Consider the following 26208-nt stretch of genomic DNA (forward strand, 5'->3'; position numbering starts at 1 on the left):
AACCCAAAATATAATTTGGGATAAATTTGTCACAAGTAAACTAGTTTATGATTTTTTGTGATCCAAAAATTATTTTGAGGTAAATTTGTCACAAAGCATTAGTTTGAGGTTTTTCGTAACATTAATCCATAATAATGAAAGATGAAAAGAGAAATATCGACAATTTTGGTGCACCCATTAGACAATGTATTACAGGTACGACACTGTAGCACCCAATTTACAAACTATACCTAATATTCTTCACCAATATATATAACCAAGGGTGCACGACTTGAGAATTATTCAACACCTGGAATCTCGAAGCTGTGACCATCGGTGCACGATCTAAAATTTGAAAGATCCCCCCTAAAAATGCTTTTCGGGTCAATCGGTCCCACGTGCACTCATTGTGGTGGCAAACAAGCAGGTTTAAACTCGAGCAAGTAGCTACTTCAGTCAATCTCCGGGACATGATTGTTAATCGTGAGGGACAATGATTCGTCATTTTCCTCAATCGGTCTCGAAAGGTCAGTCAAACCTCGTTGGTAGGCCTCACTCCAAAGTATCATTTCCATGCCGAGACAAACCCTCGTGGCTGGAAAAAGCTAGTTGAAGCGTGCGCGGTGCTCATGAACTTTGATCCCGCATTACTGATACATGTCCTGAAAAAGGCTTGTGTATATTTCCACTAGGAAGAATTCAAGATTGACTAAAAGATTCTCAGGATTCTTGCCCTGGGACAATCCGAAGCCATCTTTACATCTAACTTGCGAAAAAAAAATACCAGTGCATTATTCCTTCTCCTTGGAATATGAAGGTATCAGAGAGGTATCAACCATTAAATAGCTCGATATTTGGAGGTGTTGAAGGATGGAGAGAGATTATAAAATGAATGTAGACCTTATTATAGTCTGGATTTGAATGCTACTGATGTGGAACCAAAGATACATTTCAATACACCTGCGGAGGATCTGGTGGGACATCGAAGATCGACTTTTCATTTGGTGCATTCCCTCGGAAATGATGATAATTTGGACAATCATTGCGCTTTTGTTCGTCAATACTTTAGTTCCTACCAACACTAAGGCTTGTTTTCCCTCCTACTTGCCTCTAAAGGTCTTTGGGACCAAAGGGTAAGTCAAAATATATCTTGGTCAGAGAATCAGTGAATCTATCTATATATCGCCGACAGCACGCAGTAACTAGACAAAGCATCACATAAGCAATTAGAAGCAAAATCCTGCAACAGCATCCATCAAAGATAAACTACATCAACCGCCAATAAATCCCATGGACACTAGCGCTCCATTCGTCCATGAAAATTACCCCGGTTAAGCCACAAGTTCTTCACAGGAGAGTTCCGATGTAACTTCAGAAAACAACTTCACTTGGTCTTTAGGACATTTGATTTCCGGCATCTATCATTTGCCATAAAAAAAACTTCCACAACAAGCCACTCTTCCTTCGAGTCACTCTCTAGCCTTTCCTTTTTCCATTACAGATCAATGGACAATAATCAATGAGGACCTTCAACTAGTAGAATTTGTATGTTACATATACACACCGGTGACATGAATGCGTGGCCATGACAAAATGGCTCAACATATACAATGAATAAAACAAGGGGAAAATTTGGAAGCATACCACAAGCTCCTACAAAAGAATACAGAGAGTACGTACCTAAAGGGCACAAGTTCTATTCAAACTCTCCAATAAGCAGCTTCAACATCCTACAGAAGCATTTTATCTAGCAGCACCTTGAATCATTGAGTAAGCAACATGAAGCCTAGAGGATCGAGAACTCAAAACTCTCATATCTGTGTATAAATGAGAGTATGTCCTTAGCCGAATGGTGAAGGTACAGGAGCAGGACCTGCAAGAGCATCCGATCTTTTGATGCTTCCCATACCACATATGATGCATCCAGGAGTTGATAAAGCTGAGAACTTCGCTCCACATAGATCACAGACATCGTACCCAATAGTTGAAAGACGGCTGAGAGTGGCAGCACAGAACTGAGAGGGATCTTCCAAAGGATCAATAGATTTGTTGGACAAACCCCTCTGAACGCACATGTCAATAAGACTCCTTAGCTCGTCCTGTTTGCCTGGAGGTGCTTTTGACAAGAGGAGATCAAGCATCTGCTTGGCATAAGCAAAGTTTTGAACATCCATGTTTCGTTTGATGGCAGTCCGAATGCAATTTATTCGGTGCTTTGCAAGTAGTGGCAAAGAACCCAAATGTCGGGATAGTCTGGCCATCTCATCTTTAGCACTAATTGCACTGGCACCTTGGACTTTTTGCAGGCGTCCAATTTCCTGTGGTATCAAAGTCAATAGAGGTAGATGTGGTCTGAAGAAACTCAAATAACGGGGAAAACAATTAAGCGGACTCCTTATTGATTATGACTACTTTATCCTCCCAAACTCTCTGCATTATATCAAAACAAATTTCATATCACAGAGGTGGCACTGACAATGTCACAGAAAAATGGGCTTCACTAACAAGAAAGAACCTCGTGCAATTACATATAGTAATCACTTTTCTGGGCACCGCTTACAGAATGGCAAAGTGAAATTTTACTCTGGCTGTATAATGTGAGCGGATGAGGTTCCATGAGTGGGTCTTGCTGTAGTCAAATTCTCTATATTCAGGATATGACTACTCAACTAAAATGAATGCAGCATTCTCAAAAGTGGCAGTCATACATCGAAAACCATAGAAGATTAGACCATGTCTCCACAAATATTCCTTTGTAAAATGTGCTGAAGGTTTTCAGAGCTGCAGTGTCAATATAAAAAATGTAATGATGCAAGTTTGGGCATAATAATATGGCCAAATTATGGATATCTAGAGGAAATAGAGTTCACCTATAAGAATAAGTTGTGAAATTTGCATGTTCAACAATACTGACAAAATGAACCGAAAGAGATTTTCCAGAGTTAAACTGACTTGCCTTCAAAATCAAAACGAGCATTTCATTAATTTACTGTAACTGACATAAAAATTACCACACACCTGTAGAAGAGTAACTGCAATTTTGTACTGAGCACAAATAGTGCCTTGTGCCTTAATATCAGCCCCACGTGACTGGTCCTTTGCAAGTGCCAGGAAGGCTTCATCAAAACAAGATAATGCATCAGCTAGCTGATTCTGCTCAAGGTGTACAAGACCAGTTTTAAAACATACTGATGCAGCAGCCCCACGTGGAACCTGTAAATGCCAACAACATAAAATTAACATGCATTCCACATGAGGAATCCAACAATCAGTTGTTGAAGCAGAGTGGGAGTTCAATGTGGCCACTGGCCAACTAATGCATAACCTCAATGTACAATCATCTAATCATATATCAAGCAAAACTTTGACAACGTTAAGATTGCAACATCATTGAAAAATGAGAATAAAACAGGGTGCAGCCCCACTTTGTTGTCCATAACAAGAGAGAGATCAAATGGAGTTCTTCACAAAATTTTAAAAAGTAAAAAGAAAAAAAAGAAAGAAAGAAAGAAATACTCAATAGATCAAGGTGTTAAAGTATTTTACTTCATATAACATAGTTCCAGAATCTTGCTCTTTGCCATACTACAGCAGCAGCATTATCAAACCATAAGCATTTGTGCAGTCTAACACAACTTTCATACTATAGCAAAAGGAGAGAAGCAAAGACTAGCCCGTTACACTAGTCTAGAACTTAGAAGCACCAAAACTACTCTTCATGGGATCCAAATAGGTGGAAATGCTTCTCAATACTCAAGAGAAGAAATCTATAGGACAATTTCACAATTCAATATACGTCTATGTAAATAATTTAAGTTCACCTGTCCAGGCCGCACGGATGCTGGTGGAGAAGCAGGATGGACAGGTTTTCCAGAATCTGTGGAAGCTGATGCCCCAAGAACACTAAGATCAAGAGGTTGGGTTGAGATGGGGACTTGAGCCTGAGGCTGCGGTGCTACTACAGTGTGAGCAGCAGTTTGTGGTGGAACGCCACCATCAGGAAGTCCAATTGAATCAAGTGGGACAGCAGGTTGTTGAGAGGCTTGAGGGGGAACACCACCATCAGCAAGCCCTATATCAGCTGCAGATGTATTGACCTGACTAGTTGTTACTTTTCCAGTTTCAGCGCCTCTAGCAGGTTCACCCATTCTTGAGAGAGATGTCCCAGGAGGACGCAATTGAGCTGCAACCTGCAGGGACGATACGGTATTCTGGAAGAAGTCCTCAGGAATGGGTCTAGCTGTCACCCCCATTCCCGTAATGGCAGGACCAGGCTGTGCTGCTGGTGCAGATTGTGATAACACATCAGTACCAAAAATATCTGCAGGAGCAGAAACCGGACTAAAACCTGCAGGGCCAGTAACCATTGCACCAGTTGAAGAAGCAGAACGTTGTGACAAGCTCTGCCCAATATCCAATGACTTTGTCCTACTAATTGATGAAACTAAACCCTCACCTAGCTTGAATTGCTTTGTTGCCTCTTTGATCTTGTCAACATCCACGGGAGAGGCAACAGGTTTATCTCTAATTCTTATTTGCAATTTCTTTGTTTTGGACACACCTTCCTCATCGCTGCTGCTACCCTCATCACCATACATTGTTTTCTTAAATTCTTCTTCAGCTTTGGCTTGTTCGTCTGCAGCAGTAGCAGTATGCATTGTAAGGGTTTCCAGACCCATCAAGGATTCAGCCTTGAGTCGGCCTTGGCAATGCCATTAGACGTTGATTTCACCAAAGAAGTTTGTATACCATTTGGCTTACTGTCATTTCTAACAGGAATGAGAACTTTGGCCAAGCTGTCTTCCCTAACTGCCACAATATTGCCCCTTCCTTTGATTGAACCCAAATACACACCAATATGATCTGCAATTATAGATGGAATAGCACCATCATCTGTTTTCATATATGGCATAACTTCAGCCGCAAGCTCCCACTGAGGTATGTCCTTCAGATTAGTAGGGGTCTTAATTTCCCAGTTTCCACCACCCCACTCGGGTCCTTTAGGGACCATGCTCTCTGCAGCAAAATTAGCAAAAATTCCTTGTGTCCATCCTGTAGAGCGGACTCTCAAAATTCGTTCACAATATCGCCGGATTTCTGAATCGCCACCATCTTCCTCCAATTTCTGAGCAAGACGTCGCATGGCACTGGGGTTCAAGTGGCATATAAAGAGATCCAGCATACTTTCATAGTCAGATATGACTTCAAAAGTCTCTTTTGCATAGTCAAACTGACCATACCTGCATGTCAATTCTCTATTAGCAACTGAAGGCAGGCACAAGTAAATGGACCCGCAAGTACAATATTATCTCTTCAATACACCATTCTGTATGCACTTGAGGTTAAGTGTCAACAAATATTACATATGGGACCCATACACTAAAGCAGCGAAATAGACAAGATTATGTATACTTAGGCAAGGCTAGTATTGCCAACTTAAACAAATATACCATGGTATTCAACCACGCGACCCAATCAACAGTATTCGCAAGCTTGAGAATAATCAATTTTCAAGGCTCCCCAAGTCAATATTCACGTTAATAACTGACATGGTGTTCATTGAAAAATAACGCTTAAACAATACATCAGAGCTTCAAACTGCATTTCGGATATATTTTCAGAGATATTCGTGGAGAATGAAATGTGTCACCTCACATGTTAAACAGAAGCAGCAAGATCACATAGAAATTGAATTCCATAAATCTTTTTGTATAGCAGTCTAAGTATCATTTTGAATAACAAAGGATGCATGTGTGTAATATGTTTGTCATCATGCTATATGGAATATAGCTAAAAAGGAATTAACAATAACATCACCAACTCAAAACCACTCCAGACTTCTGACCAAAAAGGAAAAAAAAAAAAAAACCCACTCCATAGTAAAAGCCGTCCAATGTCTCACTTGTCACACTATTGGCAGTCAAGCTCAACAAGCCAGTTCTTCCAGCACCAAATCATCACTGCCCAAACAAACATTGCACAAATTTCCAGCAATAACCTCATTCATACCAATAGGAATTACAAATCCAAGCATTTAGACCAAAGAATATACAAGAAAACAATAGATTTCAACAGGAAATCCCTTATACATTACTATATTGATTTATTATTAATCTGGTATATATGGGAGCAAATGTCGGATCAAGATAATTACAAGCAGAAACGGAAATTAACAGTACAGGTGGACTTTAAGAGTTGTAAGAATTGAAACAAATTATTAGGAATGACATGTAATGTGACAATATTTCTCGAGGCAAGTGAAGTTCCCAACAAGGTACTTATGTCTACTTACTTGATACAGGCATATCCCAATTGTCGAAAACGATGGAACAAATGAGAAGTTGGAGGGCATTTGGGATAGTCTCTCGAACGCAAAAACTCATCCTTCAAGACTGATAAAGCCGTAGAAAATCGGAGGGCTTTAATTGCATATATACCCCTCAAGACCTAGACAGCCAAAACAGTAAATAAACAGGATAGGTCCTAAGATGATTGATTATGATAAAGTCTGTTGAACACCATGTTAAGCAAACCTGTGTGAATTGTGGACCCGATTGAGAGAGTGATACAGCTAAATCCCCACAAACAGGAGGACCTCTTGCGAGGATGTTGAGTGATCGTGGAGTTATACGCAAGCTGTCAAACCTTGTTACCCAAAAAAGATATTGCATGTCAGGTTTCACTAGGATCTCATGCAAATTCATTTAGCAATAACATGTACATCTTCACTCCAGACAGTGTAGCATCAGGGTTGAGTACCTTGACGTTATTTGATATAGTATCTCAGAAAGGTCAATTTTTTGCTCAAAGTGTTGTTGCATTGTGGCAAATCCAATAAGAAGAGGTTCAAGAAATCCAACAAGACAGCTCCTAATTTCAACTCCTTTCTTCTGTCTAGGATTTATTTCGGTAGGGTGGCCAGCAACAGCCTATCATTCAAAGCACCTACCAAAACTGGAAAGGAAGATCATCCTGGTGTCAGAAGTACAGTGACAGTGTAAAAATCAAAAGATGAAATATAAATTTAAAAAATGCTGGAAATTTTTTAAAACATCCTAAAAATACAAAACTCAGCACCTGCATAAGGCATACTGATAGAGAGAATGGTCCTTGCTTTCCCATCCCAGCCAAGCACGCTAATTGAACTGGCTGTGGAGAACAGAAGTGCAGGCCCAACCCATAAAATAGATCTGAAGTATGGTGAAGTTAAGAACATACAATGTTCTCATCACATCAATAACAAAATTTTCATAATCTGTACATGTGAAAAGCATGAACTCTACTGCACATGTAGCCAAGAGGAAAAAGGCAAATTGAAAAGCCTCTAAATTAGGATATTGGAGGCATTCCTTTGTCAAATCTGGTAGAACTGGTTGCCAGCACATCAAGATCAGCAGATGCTATAAGAACCCTATGCGTAGTAATTATTCCTGCAACAAAGCCTCTGAGAGTTTCCTGCCAATGCACCTGCCGAAGTCTGACTGACATCAACATTTGAATTGGCAAACGCATTTATTCAATGTCATACATAAAATTACAAAAGAAAAAGGATACTAGCACATGTCAATAGGATTATCGACATTAAACAACAATACCTAACAATCAGGACATCAAGCCAGTATGATTTAGATGAGTTCAATTAATCACATAACAGCAGATAGGATCACATCAAGAGGTAACAGCTATGTCGTTGAACCAGCAACAAGGTGGCAAAAGAAGTCAGAGGAGAGGACATGAATCCTCCACAAAACTAGAGTGCATCATTTGAAATTGATACTAAAAGAAAATTTAAACCACATTTCTATGACCACACCCTTGCAGATTCTGAAGTGAAACAATGGAGCTTTTACATCTCCTCATTCTTGAAATTAGTTCACAGATAGGGAAAGAGGAAGAGGATCAATTTTCTTACAAAGAGATTCTCATTTCCTACTGAAAGTTACAAAAAAACACATGCTATAATATGTGCACAGATGCAGTTTCATTCCTATCAGCAGCACCCCAACACATATTCCTCAAATGTAATTTAACAATGTTCATCCAGATCCACTATCTACAGATCGCAGATTTGTCTTCCAAGTGCACACAATTCTCAGGTGCTCCTGAACAATCTAAAGCCTATATCTGCCCTCAATAAAAAGTTAATTCCAATTCTATAGCTGGTTGAAATCGGCAAAGTGTCCTCATGACTAGTATTAAGAGAAAGGTTTCCCAAATCAAACTGCAAACTACATGTGGCCAAAAAGCGAAAAAAAATCACAAGCTCATGCAGGAACCAAGAGTTTACAGAAATCCTATGTTATAACATTCTAACAGACCCACAAAAGATAAAATTAACTACAATGGTGAAAATTGCTCAGATCTCTGCTCGACAAGGGGTATCTTTATGCTAGTGTCACACAGAAAATAAAAATATATCCTCATGGACATTTTCTTATATCATTTGTCAGGACTGCAGGTTGCCTGGACAAAATTAGTTAAAGGTAAAAGATAGCCCTCTTCTTATCAGGAACATTTTCATTCAAGTGGCACAAAGGGGATACCAACCCATTTGCAAAATCAATTACTGGATAAAGAGTCCAGAAGGCTTAAAACATTTCTAGTTAACATTACCTGGAGAACAATCTCATTTACTTTCAGCTTAATGGATTTTTTCCCTTCTGCTTTTGTCGATATGTAATGGCCATTTGTAGTTGAAAGGCGGGACCCTTGGACCAGCTTCGCCAAACTGATGGTGTTCCCATGTGAAGCAAACATCAAAGTTGACTCTGCACATTAATCTGGATCGTGTAAAAGCATCTAACAAGATATATGAATGACAAAAGCAAATTCCACTCTTCAGGTACCTATAGGAGTCGTAAAATTCTATCAACTTCAGTTTCAAACATGAATGGAAGAGGGCCTTGAATAGAACCAACATTAGTATCTGCAGATTGGCTTTGCTCAGCACTAGAAGCTTCCTTCTTCTGATTATCAGCTTCTAGTAAAGTTCCTCCTGGTAGTACAAATAAAGAGAGTCCAGATTTGTCGTTGTCGAGTACTGCAAACTGATTCTCATTTGGACCAACAAATGCAGCATCTAAACCTGAAAAGTTCAGAAATAAATGATCTAAGTCATTCTGTGGCTTTTATATCGATGTACATGAAGTAAAAGTGGATTTTCCTTGGAAATTGGAAAGACAAACCTTTGACCGAGCTCCCCTTACTGTTAGCAGCCTGTATATTAGTATTTTCCCAGTAAAGGAAAACTTCATTTGCAGCGCCTCTGCACTCATAAACAATGAGAAAAAGATGCTGCTTCATGCTGTAGACTATGCGCGTTGGATAGTAATCCACATTCCCAGGGATCTGCAATTGAAATAACATACTGCATCAATTATAAGAGGACAAGTTTCTGGAGACATTAGCCTAAGATGATTGACAATTCAAAACAATATTCCGGATGCCAGGGTTTTGCGTTGCATCATACCGATTTTTGAAGTTTCTTGTAGATAGAATCTGTCCCAGAACAAAGATTGTATGCCATGAGGTTTAGGTCATCTACATAAAAGCTCGGACAGGATAGTGAAGGACTCGACTCTCTTTATTAAAGAAATTCATCTCCAAATGGAATGGCTGCCAAATGAAAATGGCTTCAGACAAAAATACAATGAAAATAGATAGAGATTGTAGAGATTGAGCATCACAGACTGAAAAGTTACCTGGCAAACAGGAATATCTTTCAGAGGATGGCTAGCATTGGAGACAGTAACAAGGGGTAATCGAGAAATAGGAGCACTTTTTGCATGACCTTCCATGAAATGCTGCAACAACATACCAATAAGTAGTGTGAACAACTATTAAATACAACAAAACACCATGCTTTCCATCTGAAGAGAAAAATAGAGACAGGCTAGCTAATACTCATAGGGTGGAAAAACACCTACTACAGAAAAACATCAAATAGCACCCACAAATCTGAAATCTTTTCCAGCATGAAAAATAATAGAAACAGTGAAACCACTTATTGCCAAAGGTAAAAATGTCATCATTTCCTGATAAAAATTCAAAGAAAGTTGAAGTTCAAGGGTTTTGTCAATATGAATTTAAAGCAATTTAACCAGCCCAGACCTGATAAGCATTTCAATGCATTAATAGTAAACAAATTTAGAGCACATTCCTTTGGGCCTTCAAAAAATTCCCAATCCAGGCCTACTGAAAGATTGAAACTCATTGCATGGGTTACGCTCAATGAAAGTCTTTTTAAGGTTCAAATTTTTAGCTAATGCAGCCAACTGACTTCTGAACTGAAATCTGAATTAATTATGCTCCATTTATGAAAGACAGAATTAAGTACATATTCTCATTCAAACCAGGAGACACTACATCTATATTCAAAGTGCAATAACACAAAATGCAGCTCTCAGGTAAACCGTCTTAGTTAATATTGTGCTTGGGCAAATCTTATAGCGTATTTCAGATGCAAGAAGATTTATAAATTTAAAACTTCCACAACTCAACCATACCCTTATATGTAAAGAGTGATTACACAACCACATAAGACTATGTTATACAGCCCACCCATGGTTCAAAAATCTGGAAAGCAGAAAAGGACTCATGTCTCGGCTGATACTTCTTTTCATCATACTGTGTAACTTGGAGATTATATATTCAATAACTTTGAATCAGTCTTGTATTTTATTAGCAAGCTTTCCTTCTGCTATCTAATCTTATATATTAATCATGTGGTGAACGATTTTTTCAGTAAATTTCATCGAATATACAAAGGACTGGAGAAGAAAAACAAAGGCCAAGGGAGAAGACTGCAACATGCAGCCACACATTGCCAAATTAGTTAGCTGAGGTAAAAAAAAAAAAAAAACCATTAGATATATATGTGGTAAAGCACAGAAAGGTGAGACAAATAATCAACATTAGTCCACAAAAATTAAAGCAAAGAAGAAACATACGCTATAAAGAAATGCCTTCCTTGCAATATCTGAAATTGTAAGGTGACTTTGACTGGAAAAAAGATCAAAAAGAAATTAATCATTCAACAAAGATACAGAATAGCATAAATGATTTCAGCGAACAGATAAGCTCATGTAACAGGGTATAATAAAAAATGAACGCTGTGAGAATTTCTGGACTCACCCCTTCAAGTGATGCTCTTGCAATTGTGCTTGAAGTTGATGCTCGGCCAAGATTCCAGAGGAACCCAAGGAGGAAAGTTTCTCTTTCAAAACAGATGCTGCACATCACTTATGAATTATTAGTTCACATATTGGACGCTAGAATAAAAATATTAGCCATAACCAATGAAAATATTACTTGATGGCAGTAAAAAGATGATATATGATAAGATGTATTTTCAGGATGCACTAGAAGGATTTCAGGTAAGTCACTGATGATGGTCTATAATTTTACTAAAACATACAAAAGCAAATATTTCAGAATGCATGGATTGAAGATAAGTTCTCTAACCCCACAGAGGAAAAGTGTATAACAATTAGAACTAAAACTTAACAAGAAAGGGGACAGAATTCAAAGGGATTCAAGATACGTTCAATCACCCATTGGGTGGAAGAGAGGGTCATGAAACTAGAACCTAAATCTAATGCCTAGAGGTCCATGGTAATTGCCAAGTAAGCCACTCCTTTTCTTGGTAAAATCACACATTTTCCTCAAAGAAGGAATTTAAACATTCAAAAGTTGTCCATAAGTTAGACCAAACATTCACCAAAGAAACACATTGTCAATAAATATAGCTCATGACTATTAACTTGACTGAAATTGCTTGAAAAGCATCGACACTATAGAATATCCGAAGATGCAGCAATAAATTGAGAGAAGGATAAATCAACTTATACATAGATGAGAGTGTTCAGCAGTTGTTTGAAGATTATAAGCATGAGAATCTCAATGTATGGAATAACAAAAAAATAGGTCAAATGGTACATCAAGGTAAATACTAGAAATCACCTGAAGACCCCCTAGCACTTTGGAGAACTGCAAAGAGTTGTTTCCGTCCCTCCCGAGTGTATGAAGCTCTACTTTTCGGGTTGTCAGTGCTTGCCATACTCTGTCAATGGAAAAAATGAGATTCATTTCACAAGTCCAATCAGGATACTTTGGTAGTAATAAGTAGATGGCTGCACGTAACTGCAAAGAGAAGAGTGGCTAAATTCAATTTGGGATGCACTTCTAATGCTCTAATCCGTGGTAAGGGATACACCGTTTCTCCCCTTGTTGAGATAAAATGTTAGGGATATCAATTGGTTCAATTGCTGCAGCCAAAATCAAGAAGACCATGAGCCAAAGCAGATCAGAATATGTGCAAGTACATGCAAGGCAGCGGAGAAACTAGACATCAGTTATTTCAGCTCCAGCACTTCAACAGTTGACAACAACATCAAAGTTGCAGAAGTCAAGAACTCATGAAGAAAATGAAAATACATCTTTGGAACACTGATTCTGTTCATAAGACATTAGTAGTCAGGACTATGGAACACCAGTAATAATTATTTTTTATTTGGCAAAATATTTGTTATATGTTAACAATGCCACATAGATTATGGAGCTTTTACTAATGACTCCTGCAAAATAGACTGCATGTGATCATGATTATTGCTTTACTTTCCACATCCAACTGGATAATTTATAGATCGATACTGAATCATCCTATCATGCTTCAGATAAGCACTTCATTCACATAAAGAAGCAAACCAAACTCATGCTGACTTCTTATCGATGCAAATTTTATATATGGGTCAACAGCTGGAAGACTAACAATCCAAAAAGAAGCAGCTTTCACCCATGGAATGGAACATATTTTAGCAACTGGGGGTCAAAACCCATTATTTCAATATCCATGAGAAAAAGCCTCTTCACAACTTTCAATATCAAAAGCTGGTCAACAAGATGCAGGGAAAACAAAAATACTTAGAATACTTATCGAGCTAGCTGCCAAAAAAGCCAGTGCAAATCTTATCAACCAAGTAACAAAACACAAAGTTCAATCCACAACACAACAAGCACCATCCACCAGACTCCCATGATACGTAATAAATGCAAATTGAATTTCCAACACAAACCATCACATGGTTTCCATATTTAAGTTCTTTTACATGATCTCATATGTAAAATGTGAAATCATTGCCAGCATTTAAACATATTGGACTGAAATAAGAATCTAAAATAGAGGAGAAATCAGAGTTGCTCGCGTCAGGAAAGAACTTGACAATTTTTTTCCTTATAAGATCAAAACACTTTGCACTTCCTTGAGTATCAAATGACGGTTTCACACAAAAAGAGACGACGGGAAAAATCAGCATATTCTGCTATGGTGATGTTGTGAAATGCATGAAGAACCCATAAATCTGGAATACCTGCAGGTTCAAAAAATTTGCTTGCATGGGTGGTCTGTTTGGATTAAGGTTCACACGTGTTTTCCAGACTTGAAGGTTCCCATCCTTTGAAAGTGTGACTAGCAGCCGCAGCATTGAAAGCCAAGCAATTGAAATAATTGGTTGAGAACCCACCTGCGTACTGGTTGCACGTAATTAAAATAATGCATCCATGGTCAGAAATTGTTACTGGGGCAATAAAATTCTTAACAGAACATTATAAACACAGTAAGAATTGCGTCACCACTAATCCAGAATGTACCACACAAATATCAATAAATTAGAAAAAAAGTACTGCAAAATTGTTATGATATCATGGACAATCCAAGCATCTTTTTTGTTTTCTTTTTGGTTTGGAGGACCCCACCGTTTAAAAATGACATCTCTATATCCAATTGCAACTAGTCCAGATCATAATAACAAGTCGTGAAGCATTATACACCAATTGCCTAGAGATGCTAACTGTACCATGACTTTCTCATCCACATTCCAAAAAAATTCCACTTAGCATATTATCCAGGATATTAACCCCCTATTAAATGCTCCAATTATCAAGATCTTCAATCTTTCCAACAGCTAAAATTTAAGGAAATGTCTCCCTTCTATTGTGATTGATCATCTGAACATAGGTGAATTCCCTTGGTGCTTCATCAATTTACCCACATAAAAGAACTACATTGATGTCATATCTAAGGACAGAATTTTAAAATAGCAACGGATAGAGCTTTAATAATTTCATGGCAACAATTGTACTGCAAATCAATAGCTATGAGCAAAAATATAACTCACATATTATTTTTTCGGGTTCGTATATAAAAGTAACTAGACCATTACTGATTCTCCACTTCTAAAGCTTGAAACATGAAGATTTAGCTACTTTTGAGATATTATAAACAAAAGATTAGCCACTGTACATAATGTACATTATGCATGTTCACCACACACATTGCAATAGGCATTTGATTCCTAGTATGTGATCATGCTTCAGAAATGCCAACTTCAGTAAATGCAGAGACCTATAATTACACTTGATTGACTGGAAATAATACCTGCTTCACTCAATGATACGCCCACAAAAGTAAAAGATGTAAAAATCAATAAATGGAAAAGAATCGGAAGTTGAAGGTGGACCAAGGATGATTATAACATTAGTAATTCACCTTTGTGGATGACAAGAGTGAAAACAATGTTTTGATTTAGACCAGAGGTGCTCAAAAAAATTGATATCCTATGTCACAAGTTAAATAAACAGCATGGGTTCATCTATTGGCTACTTTTCTATGGACACATAGGATGCTTCTCCTTTATTGAGTCTCCAAATTAATTATCCAAACAAAACAGATACCCATGCATAGGGAGTATGAAATCTAACTTTCCTACACTCGATTGATTCCTATAAAATGCAGTAGCAAAAACCCTCCCAACCCACTCATTGAAGGGGAGAATGGATAATCCAAGCTCATTGATCATTATTTGAAACCCTATGTAGCAGCAAAAACGCCTCCCAACCCACTCTTTAAACGGGAGAATGGATAATTTAAGCTCATTGATCATTATTTGAAACCCTAACTACTACCTATTTATGCTAAGTATTCTCCTTCCTCAATATAGTCCCATAATGTATTTCCCTGCAGCAAATGCATGTTAACTTATAGTCATTGTCAACATGGTTTCTTTGTCGTCATTGTCAACATGGCTTCTCTGTTTAACTTGCAGGTTGCATGGTCTATTTAGTTTCACGGGAATCTTAAGCTCCATTGATGAAAATCAACTTAGATTCTGATTTTCTGGGACTTGCCTTGGCAATTAATTCATCAAAGTCCATGATCTGTAACAAACTAGAATAACTGGTTAGGTGATTTTACCAGTGGGTTGGGTTTGGTTGAAATATTTGAACCCAAATATGTCACTATAAAGGGCATCAGGTAAAAAGAAGAGATGTCATTAAGGAAAGAGACTTAATATACCCCCAACTGAATTGAAGCAAACCCAATCACAAACAACTCTAATTTAGATGCAATAGACAACTTTGACTATGATGATGACGACAATGGTGATGGAGAAAGGAGATGAACTCAGAACGTCCTACTTCTGTAGCAGCATACTTCAATGAAGCCGCACCAACTACCAAGGAGCAAGTAGACAAGTTGACTCCCCAATGAACAGCCCAAATAACCAAACTGGTCTAAAACACAAATAAAAATTCTGAGCCGGTATGACCAGGTTGGTTCATGTTCTCAAGCCTCCGAACTTTTCTAAACACCCCGAAGATTCAGTCTCTCCTACCTTTCACATATTTATGATAATATAGACGTGTCATTGACAAGATGAAGCCCCTAAGCATAACAAATGACCCCAATGCATCACAAGATAACTATTAGAACTTACATTCCAATCATATTAGGTCTCTCAGTGGAGACATCCCATGCCAATAAAGTACCCCGTCTATCACCAACAAAAACCCATTCTAAAGTAGGATGAAAAGCGAAGGCACTGGTTCCAAGGAGCTTGATAGTATTATCAACTGCAATGAAAGCAAAGCCAGTTAAAGCCACACATTAAAATGTCAAAAGGACGCATAGTGGAATGAGCTCTCACGTTGTAATGTGTAATGAACAGCATATGTATGGATGTTGTAAGCTCGAATCAATCCATCTGCATAAGCTACATACTGTAGTTGGAAAAAAAAAAGCAAACGTTCAGCATTAGCAGTACCCACAAAGGAAAAGGACAGAAAGTTCTTTTAACTGAAAGTAAAGAGAAAAAAGGAAGACAATATGTTACCAGGACAGGAAGGCGAGGATGGCAAGCAAGATTGACAATAGGTTTCTTCAAGTCTGTCTTTATTTTTGTTGGTGCCCTACCTCCTTCAACAGTTCCAACAACTACAAGCATGTGCCAGAAAAACAACCTTATTAATATGCATCCATCAATAAGGCCAGAACAAAGATTTATCTGCTTTGCCAGAATCATATTATTTAAGAGCAAGTCTAAGGCTCTGTGCATGAAATGACAGTTCTGTAGCTACAATCTGGAGATTATAAAGCTCAATAAGAAAGTAGCTCAAAAATGAGCCCAGCAGATGACTGTTTGAGTGGCATTTGTGCTTTATCTTTCTTTCTATGCTTTTTTAAGGACCTTTTCCACAATATTTGAATAAGCTATTAGAGCCCAATTGGTGACGCCTTTTTCCAGGATCACGACGTAAGATCTATTCCCTAGAACCCTTTCTACTAAAGAATAAAAAGACCAAGATGATCCTTATGCAACAGCTCAAAAACATATGCAACCATATATCGATGCAGCACTGCTGAAATTTTGCTAAGGACATCTGTCGTCATCTTGTCTTGCACATTATATCCCAGATAAGAATACAGCAAACGTACTTTCAGTTTAAAAACCAACCAAAAACAATTAGCTTTCCAGTTCTGGGAAACAAATTTCTGAATCGGAGCATTACCAAAAGCCCACACAATAGAGCTACAAGATTGCATCTACTGAGCTATCCATCCAATCTAAGTAGTAGCATCTCAACTCAAGTAATGTAGTATATAGGCTTTTCAACAATATTGAATATAACTAAGTGATTGCATAATGCCAATTTTTTCTGCAGTAATTCTAAATGTAGTAGAGATATCCTGGTTATCGGTTAAATCAGATACACTCATTTTTAGTCTTTTTTTCCACCAACATCAGCTCATGGCTTGATGCCCACAACTGTATTCCTTCCATCTCTTAATACCATTGGTCTAAGAACATTTTCCTTTTTAGGTAAGTAAATTGAAGATGAGAGAGGACAGAGGTGTAAGTGTGCTTATTGGCAGAGCCCACTCAAGCATAATGCATGATGTACTTTACTATTCTGGAAGTGTGCATAATGCATGCCTAACAAGGCTCTTCTTTTATTTCTTCAGCTCATCCTTGCTTATCTTTCAGAATATTTCTCTCTTCCAATTTTCAATACCTGCCACTTTATTCTCCACTTGCTATATACACCCGTCAAGCCATCATGACGGAAAAAACCTACCAATAGACTTAAAGCCTTCCATATTGCCTCACAAACCAAAGCATAAACATTTATTAGTGTCTTATAGCTAAGATCTGGTCAGAGTTTTATGCTCCTACAATATGAACTGGATCATGGCAGGTTATAGATTAAGCTTGGCAGAGTATAAGAGGCCCCTTTAGTAAAACAGTTCGACTTTCTTGTACCTTTCTTCATAATTTGGGCCATGGCTCTTGAGAGGAAAGAGTTCCCCATTAAGATATTAACAGATAGGTGGGTGATAACTTTGTGCTCTTGGAATATTGTAAGATCTCTGAGTTTCTCTAACCCTTGAGTTCTGTTTATATTAAAATGCTTCAATAAATACAGCAGACTCTCAGTTTCTTTCTAGCTCAGAGGTTCTTTTGTATATGGATTTACATCCCTTATTTCCTCAAAACGAATCCTTTACCTTCTAATAGAAAATATGCTCTAAAAAAGTGTGTGTGAATTATATAGTATACATGCATGTGTGTATTGGCGCCCCCCGGGGGGGGAGAGAACAAAACAAATGCATAGGAGAAAAAGCATAAGATGTAAAAACTAAACATTTCATAATGGATCAATAACTAAATCAAATGAAGAGATCAACTAACCTGTCACACTCATCCTTCGATGAAAACCAAAAACACAACGGGTTGCAGAGGGGTCAAAGCAAGATGGACTTCTGTGTCGATGGAAATCTGCTCCATCCTCTTTTCAGGTGAATGTAACACACAGGTCTGTTCGGAGTCAAAATCACAAGATCGAATTGTGCAGTCCTGTGAAGGGAATGAATAAGAGCAGTGAGGTGAAAAGAAGCACAAGTGAAACAACACCCACCCAAAAAAAAAAGGAAAACTGCTTCAGATAGGTATCTAATACATACAGCACTTAGACGTGAAGTGCTTAAGAAGAGAATCAAACAAATAAGACTGCAGCATGATTTAGAGATGGAAGATTACCACGAGTAATGTAAATTTACAATGACTAACTCAATGAGCACTGAAAGAGAAGAGGCAGGGTTTCCTCTCAATAACTCATGCTTGTCCATGAGCGAAAAGGAAAGGAAAAAAATCAGTAAAGCAGATACATTTGGTATATAGTAAATGTCAATAGCTATCTACTTGTTTCCTTCATGAAAACTGAAACAGATAAGCTAGTGTAGATCATTCTATTGGATTTAGTTTACAATAAGAAGGAACACAGCAGATCTAGATTCTAGAGATGATAGTCAAAGCAGTGGTCATCAAATTGTGTCCCTCATTGGGGTCACAAAAGTATCACTCACTTCCATCCAGCTGGAAAATTGGTAATTAACTGCAAAAATTTCCTCACTATGAAAATCATGCACTCCTATTTATCATGTGAACTTTACAAGTATGTGCATCTGCATCCATGCATAAGTTTGTGCGACGTGTGCAACTGTTACATATCGACCATGAAAGAAAGGATCCTATACCTATATGCTCAAGTTATGATACCACCAGCCTAAAACATCAAATAGACCATGCAAGGACAGTAACGCAGAAACATCCCAGGAACATATCGTCATCTTCATTTAGCAACTTAAAATCCTATATGCAGAAAGCCATCAAGAAACTGACCTCAAGGATAGCAATTACAGCATGCCCACTAGTGGGACTATACTGCATCCGAACAACAGGAGAACCGATATCAATTGACGAAATCTTGCTTCCAGTAACTGCATCAAATTCTGGTTGACACAAAAAAAATTAAAAGTTATCATTTTCACCACCGGCAAACAACATGCAGAGAAAAGATTATAGGAAATACAGACATTTTCCCAAACTGGGCAAAAGGAAAGTATTATGACATGTAAAAATTCTGGGTCAAAAAAGAGAAAAATGAATGCAGATGATTATTGACATGGCAGGCCTCATGAAGCTAACTGATGTCTTTGTCTGATCAATGGAAGTTTTGCCACTTCTTCCAGAATCAAGGGAGTTCTGAAACATTGTAACTTCTAAGCACTAATTTTTTTTAAATGAGCCCAATGTGCCAAACTTGTCTAGTATGTGGTATTATTTGCTACAAATCACAGCATGGTTTTAATAAATTATTCAGGGGCATCCACAAAGTAGTCTATGAATCATTCAGTTGCTTTGTTTCAAAGTTACAGCCAACATTAGACATTGACTACACCATAATCATATAAAGTGTTAAAGTATCTTCCATCGCTTGTTTATAGGGTTTCGATGGGCCTTACACTCATGCAATGTCCCACAACTATCTGCTTAAACTTTTGGATTCAACTTTCTAACATAAAGTAATAGCATCACTCGCCCAATTGAAAGTATATCATTCAAGAAGCTGAGTTAAACTACACAAGGCACTGTATTTTGTTCCACAATAAGTTGGCACCAACCTTATGTTAAATCTTTTAATTGCATGAGCAGGAGGTGGGTCGTTAGGATTGCCAATTGGGTATCCAGTATAAAAAGGTACCCAAAAATTGTGATAAGTAGAGCCCCAATGGAACAAGGAATATATCAACCAAATTCAGACTTCAAAAATTAGGCAACAGTTCTCGTCAACCAAACCAATAAAAGGAGAAGGTAAAGTTGGAATCATGCTCAGCCAGCACCACAATCAAAACAAACTTAGTGGCAAAAACTTAATTTAGTAATTAGAATGCACATGGCCAAGCTTGCATAATTCTTGTACCCAACAAACTACCAAAGTCGTAAAGCTATGCTATCGACCTATCTGAAAAATACAAACTATCTGCATTCTATAAGTCAAAAGCAATAGGTGATCAATGTAGATTGTGGCCCATCTTAATACATTAAAATTCGTAAGTTAACTTTTTCTTGACCACACATGAGGGAGAATGCTGGTCTCAAATCCACCTACTCCCACTTTCAAGCTTTTTTAGGGAAAAGAAACCTCTTTTATGTACTTGTCCCTGTTTCCAATATAATTGTTTAAAAAAATTGTTAATTATGTACCTGGCAATAATTGGCACGATAAAATACAGTACAACCACGGTAATTGCAGTTCAAGATGTATCAAAACACAACTCAATTTCCACACAAAATAGCAAATTTCGATTCACGTTAATAGAGTTGGTGTATATATTTCTCAATTAATTGGTTGTCAATTTCTCAACACATAATATACAAACTTTATTCCACAATGATCGTATGTGTATCAAGGCCATAAATGCTAATCTTATGTTCACTGGTTGCCTTTCAAGTCATCTACATGCTTCCAATCTTATAACTTTAAAAACTATGACAAGTAGGTCATTAGCAAGCTACTCCCATATGTATATTATCATTTTAAAAATAGGTGTTTTGAACTTCTCATTCAATGTCTTGCGTATTAGAAATTTTTCACCCAAAAGATTAAAGACATTGAATATATAATCAGTGTATATCCACTCATCTCGGTAATAGGTACAAGAAGTCAAACGTTTTGAGGATAGGTTTTCTCAAATTACCAAACATTTGTGGGTAGAAACCATAAATAAAATTGTTGGTGGAAAAAAAGAAACCATAAGAATTTGAGTTCATCATATACCTATCATTTTCTCCCTCTTGATGTATATTAAGTATTTTTAATAATATAACTCTTAATCTTAACGAAAATCTGGCTAAAATTACTTTAAGCGTTGCTGTAACTCATAATGCCAAAGGCATTGGTTTATCACCAAGTACACATCTGATCTAGCATTGCACTCGATAGGAAATCTACCCAAGAAAAACTCTTTAAGCCGACTCGAGTTAGCGAGTAGGTTAGGCATTTGAGTAGCAACCATCCTTGGGTAAAACCGTATTTTGCCTCAAATTCTCTCTATTTTTATTCATATCCATACAAGAAATTTTACAAACTTGGCTATCTTTATAGAAATGAGAAATTTCATCTTCTTCAATCCGGTTGAGATAGTGAGGTACTTGACAAATTCATTGGTAACTCCTCCCTAGTCTATTTAGCAAGATAACATGACAACTTACCTCTCTTGTTAAGTGAATTCTAGAGGGTAGTGGGAAGGCAAGGAACTTATCATTGCATTTCCTCTGCTTAAGATTCTAGTTCAACTTCAACTCCAACTTTACCTTTACCTCATTGATTGATGGATATGCCTAGTCGATCTAACAATTTTCAATAATAGTCATCATTCAAATATACCATCTTGCAAAACGGTTTCAAGTCAACATCTGTAGCCATGTTTGTAAGTGTACGAAAGTTAAACTACACTAAAGAAGAATTGAATAAAGAGATAAAAGGGGAATGAAAAAGGAAAGAACACATATACTAATAACCGGAACTCAACTAGATCACTCTGCACCACGTGCGAAGTTCTACTCTACCATTTTAAGTCAGAAAACCAAACGAAAAAGTAGCAAAACCAATCGCACCGAGCAGCTTGATCACAGCCAATCACAACAAACCTGACTAATACCGTAATCAAATGACTCCCAAACTACTTCAAACCAAACATTTGAAACATAACGCAAAACAAAGCCGTCGAAGCAAAGACAAGAAAAATCACAAGAGCGGCATTTACCGACGACACGGGTTCCGATAGCCGCGGCGACAATCGCCTGATGGGGATGGAACGCCGCCGCGTGAGGCTGCGAGGGCTTGAGGCCTCTCCCTATGTGCCTCAAATCCAGATGCTGCACCGTCGACCACTCCATCTCCTACCCACCTGAAACTCCGATTCCCATCCTCAGCATCGATTCAAAGAAAAATAAAAATAAAAAATAAAGAAGGGACACGAGTGCCCAAAAACAGCAATCACGAACAACAGCCAAGACGGAAACATCCTCGATCGTCCGCATTAAGCTCAATTCCGCAGCCGAATCGGTCGATGGCGCCCGGCTGAGATCGCCATGCCGTGAGAAGCAAGATACACGAAACTACGACCGGCGTAGCTCCGATCCACGAGCAAAAGCGCTTGCGCACGGATGGAGGGAGACCGATCTGGGCAAGATGTAGTTCGATCGAAGAGGAGTTGCGGAATTACTGAAGATCGCTCCGATTCGAACGCGCATCCAAGAACCGATCGATGGAATGCCGAAGCTAGCGGAGAGATCCCAGAGAGAGATTGAGGAAATGAAGACGGCTGAAATCGAAGAAACGGAGCAATTCTTCCCGTTCCTCTTTTTTTTATTTTTCCTTTTTTCCATTTGACGGAATTGTTGAAATTTTCTTTTTCTTTTTTTCTTTGATCGTACATGGGCCCAAGGGTGGAGCGGATCTGGGCCGAATTAGCCTGCACTCTAGGCTGAACAGCTACACAAACAGCTTCCTCGGTTTGAGTCCATTTAATTATTTAACCAAAATTTTTGAGTCAATTTATTTTTGTAAAATCTTTAATGCGGGTCGAAAGGGTTAAAAATAGACCCAAATCTCACCCTGAATTAGGGGTGAGCGGGTCCAGGGTGGGTAGGGTCTAGACCTGACCCCCCTTCCCTACCCCGTTATAACCTAGCTCTTTTTTGGACCCTATTCCCTACCCCGTTTCACCGGACCCCGTTCCCGCCCCACCCTGTTTTTCCGGTCCGGGAACAGGGTTGACCCTGTTTTCATTGGACCCTATTTTGCATAAACTCATAATTGAACAGAGATCTGGCCATTCAACAGCGATGCTTCTTTTACACTCTTCGACGGGCAAGCAAATTTTTGGTGATGCTGAAGTAGACCATTTAGCACAACACCACAATTCCTCAAGAAAGATTGTGGGACCCACAATTCCTAGAGTTGAGCAAAATTTACCTCCCAAAGAGTACCTGAAATATTTTTGCGCCGTAGAACCTTGACTGCAGCAGTTCAATCTATACAGTGGCTAGAAGCCTGTCCAACAGTAAGAAAGATTAAGAAAATGCTTTCCACCAACTGTGCGTTATTAGAAAATAGAACCAACAAAAAGGTGCTAAAACATGATATTGATGATGCATTCAGATAGCAAAAATGGTTATGGCAACGGATCAAGTGCTAGAGGCGTCTCTTGTTTATAGATATGGAAACTGAGAAGGGTTATCACAAAGAAATTGCTAGGGTCAAAGTTGATCCCAAATCTGATTTAGCAGATTAGTTCATTTCTTGCAAGATGGAAACGCTTTGGAAATCTCTCTGGAATATCTACAGAAAATTTCTATGGTCTCAATCCTAATTTTCAAAGCCAGAAGAATAATAAGAGGAAGGACATTTGGGTCCCTAAAATGACGTGCAAATCTCTATATGTTGAACCATCCTTAGCAGTGCTGTCGTGAAAGATACAGGGTTCTTCTTCATCCTAAGATTCTAGGAAGAGCAGTAGCTTTACCAAAAAAAGCAAGAATAATACTGTTGGTGGTGATTCTTAATGAACGAGTATGGCAATGGGTGAATGATGATGCAAATCTTTTAGATAATGCTTTCACTGAGCTTAACTCTAGTGATATTAACTCTGCCAATTCTGTCATGAAGAAGCTTGATAAGCAGGACGCTCTTCCTGCCGTAAACTCTATTGATGCTGATGAAATGCTTAAAAGTGTGTTGTGAATGCAGACAAGATCAAGGAAGACAGCAACAGTTGGATGCAGATTTAAGGACAGAAATAATGCTAGTGTGAAAAAAGAATACAAAATGACTAATGTTACCTGATGGACAGCACAATCAGAATGGCTTGGATCCCAGAAAACAGAACAGAAGCACTCCCAAATCTGATTTAAAACAACAAGCTGTTGTTATACTAGGGTTATAGAGTTAACCATAAAATCGATATTCTAAATATAGCTTCTGTATTGATCCAAATGTGACAAGATGAGAGACAAATTGGTACTGCAGCAGGGGACGCGGCGACGTCGGGTCGACGCAGATCAGCTCAGCAGTGGCTTCGACAGGCTGCTGGTATCGCGGCTGGTGAGGGCGGCAAGGATCGACGCGGCTTCAGCTGGTGTCAGCGAGCAGAGCAGGGGGCGTCGTTCGGGCGGCGGTAGATCGGCAGCAGGGGAGATTTGCGAACGCGAGATTTGCGGGGGTCAGCGACTTCGCGGCGAGGGGCGATCGAACGGAGATTTGCGGGTCAGGGGCGTCGGCGAGGCAACAGCAGCAGGTGGGATGAGGCGATCGAACGGAGGCGGCGTCGGTGCTTGGGTGCTTCGCGAAGCTTCAGATGACCGGCGGAATGGCGATAAGGACACATGACCACATTTAGTTTGCCTGAACACATAACCAATGTTAAAGGTAATAAGGACCTTGGGTTAAAATCATAAGGTTCGAAGGTAGAAAGGATTTGTGTTCCAATAGAAATACTTCAAGTGGCCCTAAGTGAGTAATTAGGATACAAGTGGCCTCATGAGATAAGTTAGAAAGTGATATTTTGAGAGGAAACTTTTTGGTCAAGCATGATGAATGGATGAGAATTAAGTCTTCTTTCCTAAGCAAAATGAATGGATGAGAGTTAAGCCTTATTGACCAAGTAAATTAAGGGCTTGTTTGTTAAAAATAATTTATGTTCCTCGAAAAAAAAATTATGTTTTTTTGTTCTAGGGAACGAAAAAAAGAATAGAAACATGTTTGGTAAAATTTTTGTTCCCAGGAATAGATTTGAAACAAAAAATAGCTTCTTATTTCCGAGAACAATTTTTTTCTTCTTTCTTCTCTTTTATCTTCTTCTCTTTTCTTTCCTTCTTCTTCCTTTTGGCCGATCGCCGGCCTCGGCCATGGCCGACAAGGGCTAGCGACCTCGCTAGAGTTTCGTCGGTCCTCGGCGACGCCGAGCCATGGCAAGGCTCGTTGGCCCGAGCCTCGCTAGGCCAAGGTGAGGCCGAGCCTTGCCGATGGCCTGGCGAGGCTCCAATGAGCTCGGTGGACCTCGCCCAACCAGTCATCGGTCGCCGCCTTGGCCGACGACCGGCCACAAGAAAGGAAGAAGGAGAAAAAAGAAAAAAGAAAAAAAGGAAAAATATTTTTAAAAAAAAACAAAGAAACAACAAAATTATACAATTCTACCAAAGACATTTCTATCCTAGGAATAGAAATTTTTATAGTTAGCAAGTGCGTTCTCATACTTAGAAATTGTTCTCGGGAACAAAAACAAAACAAAAAATTATTTTTGGTCAAAAATTATTTCCTAGAACGGAATTGTTACCAAATGCGCCCTAATGGAAGTTGTCATGAATGATGTAATACATGATCTCATAGTTAGCCAAGTTCAATTTCTCAAATCAAAACATAAGTTTAAAAATTTTGGTAGAGAAAAGAGAAGTGACTTGTAAGTTGAAGGCAAATAGGGATTTAGGAAATCAATTCTCGTTTAGAACATTTGATTCTAAAACATTCTTGCATCTAAAAATATTTTCATCCTGATTATCTTATTTTGAACATTCGTGAGTCTGAAAATATTTTGAATCATTGATTAAAGATATCAAAATCAGGAAAATATCAATTCAATAAATTTGAAACTTGAACATCATAAAATATGAATTTAGAGCATATCAATCCATTTCTACAATTAATATAACTAATATAATTGGAACAGAAAATCATATCAAATACTATTGTCAAAAGTAGAAAATTCAAGATGTCACATAAGGCTATGCTTATTGTATGAAAAATTTAACCTCTTAGGAAAATATCTTCTAGCAAGTCATTTTTTCATGGAAAATAATAACATTTCTTTGGTGTTTCCCTAAATTTAAAACTGAGCTGAAAATTATCATCTATTATTGAAGAAAAACTTACTTTTATTTTCCTTATGAGAAATACATTGTTAGTGTGATGTAAGGATAACATAAGCTATTTCAACAATATGGAATTTCTTCGAAAGATTAGAATCAATCAAATTCTATACAAACGCTATCT

General features: G+C 38.2%; 1 protein-coding gene across 1 annotated transcript; it reads right to left on the reverse strand.

The window, feature by feature from the left end:
• Positions 1-1382: 1382 nt before the first annotated feature.
• On the reverse strand, positions 1383-24568 carry LOC104448845. Its single transcript, XM_039315676.1, is given in 33 exon segments — positions 1383-2297; positions 2998-3192; positions 3801-4687; positions 4690-5219; positions 6272-6426; positions 6513-6624; positions 6739-6895; positions 6898-6933; positions 7057-7174; positions 7318-7446; positions 8593-8747; positions 8826-8843; positions 8846-9064; positions 9165-9327; positions 9449-9531; positions 9534-9594; positions 9681-9782; positions 10929-10980; positions 11113-11209; positions 11941-12040; positions 12122-12204; positions 12207-12251; positions 13352-13506; positions 15753-15888; positions 15963-16035; positions 16149-16249; positions 18006-18038; positions 18041-18170; positions 18996-19105; positions 21923-22066; positions 23151-23214; positions 24003-24065; positions 24185-24568. Coding segments are annotated over 30 exon segments (4845 nt in total). The 5' UTR covers positions 22056-22066; positions 23151-23214; positions 24003-24065; positions 24185-24568; the 3' UTR covers positions 1383-1820.
• Positions 24569-26208: the final 1640 nt, after the last annotated feature.

Source organism: Eucalyptus grandis, chromosome 6 (assembly GCF_016545825.1).
Source record: "Eucalyptus grandis isolate ANBG69807.140 chromosome 6, ASM1654582v1, whole genome shotgun sequence".
Classification (NCBI taxonomy): Eukaryota; Viridiplantae; Streptophyta; class Magnoliopsida; order Myrtales; family Myrtaceae; genus Eucalyptus; species Eucalyptus grandis.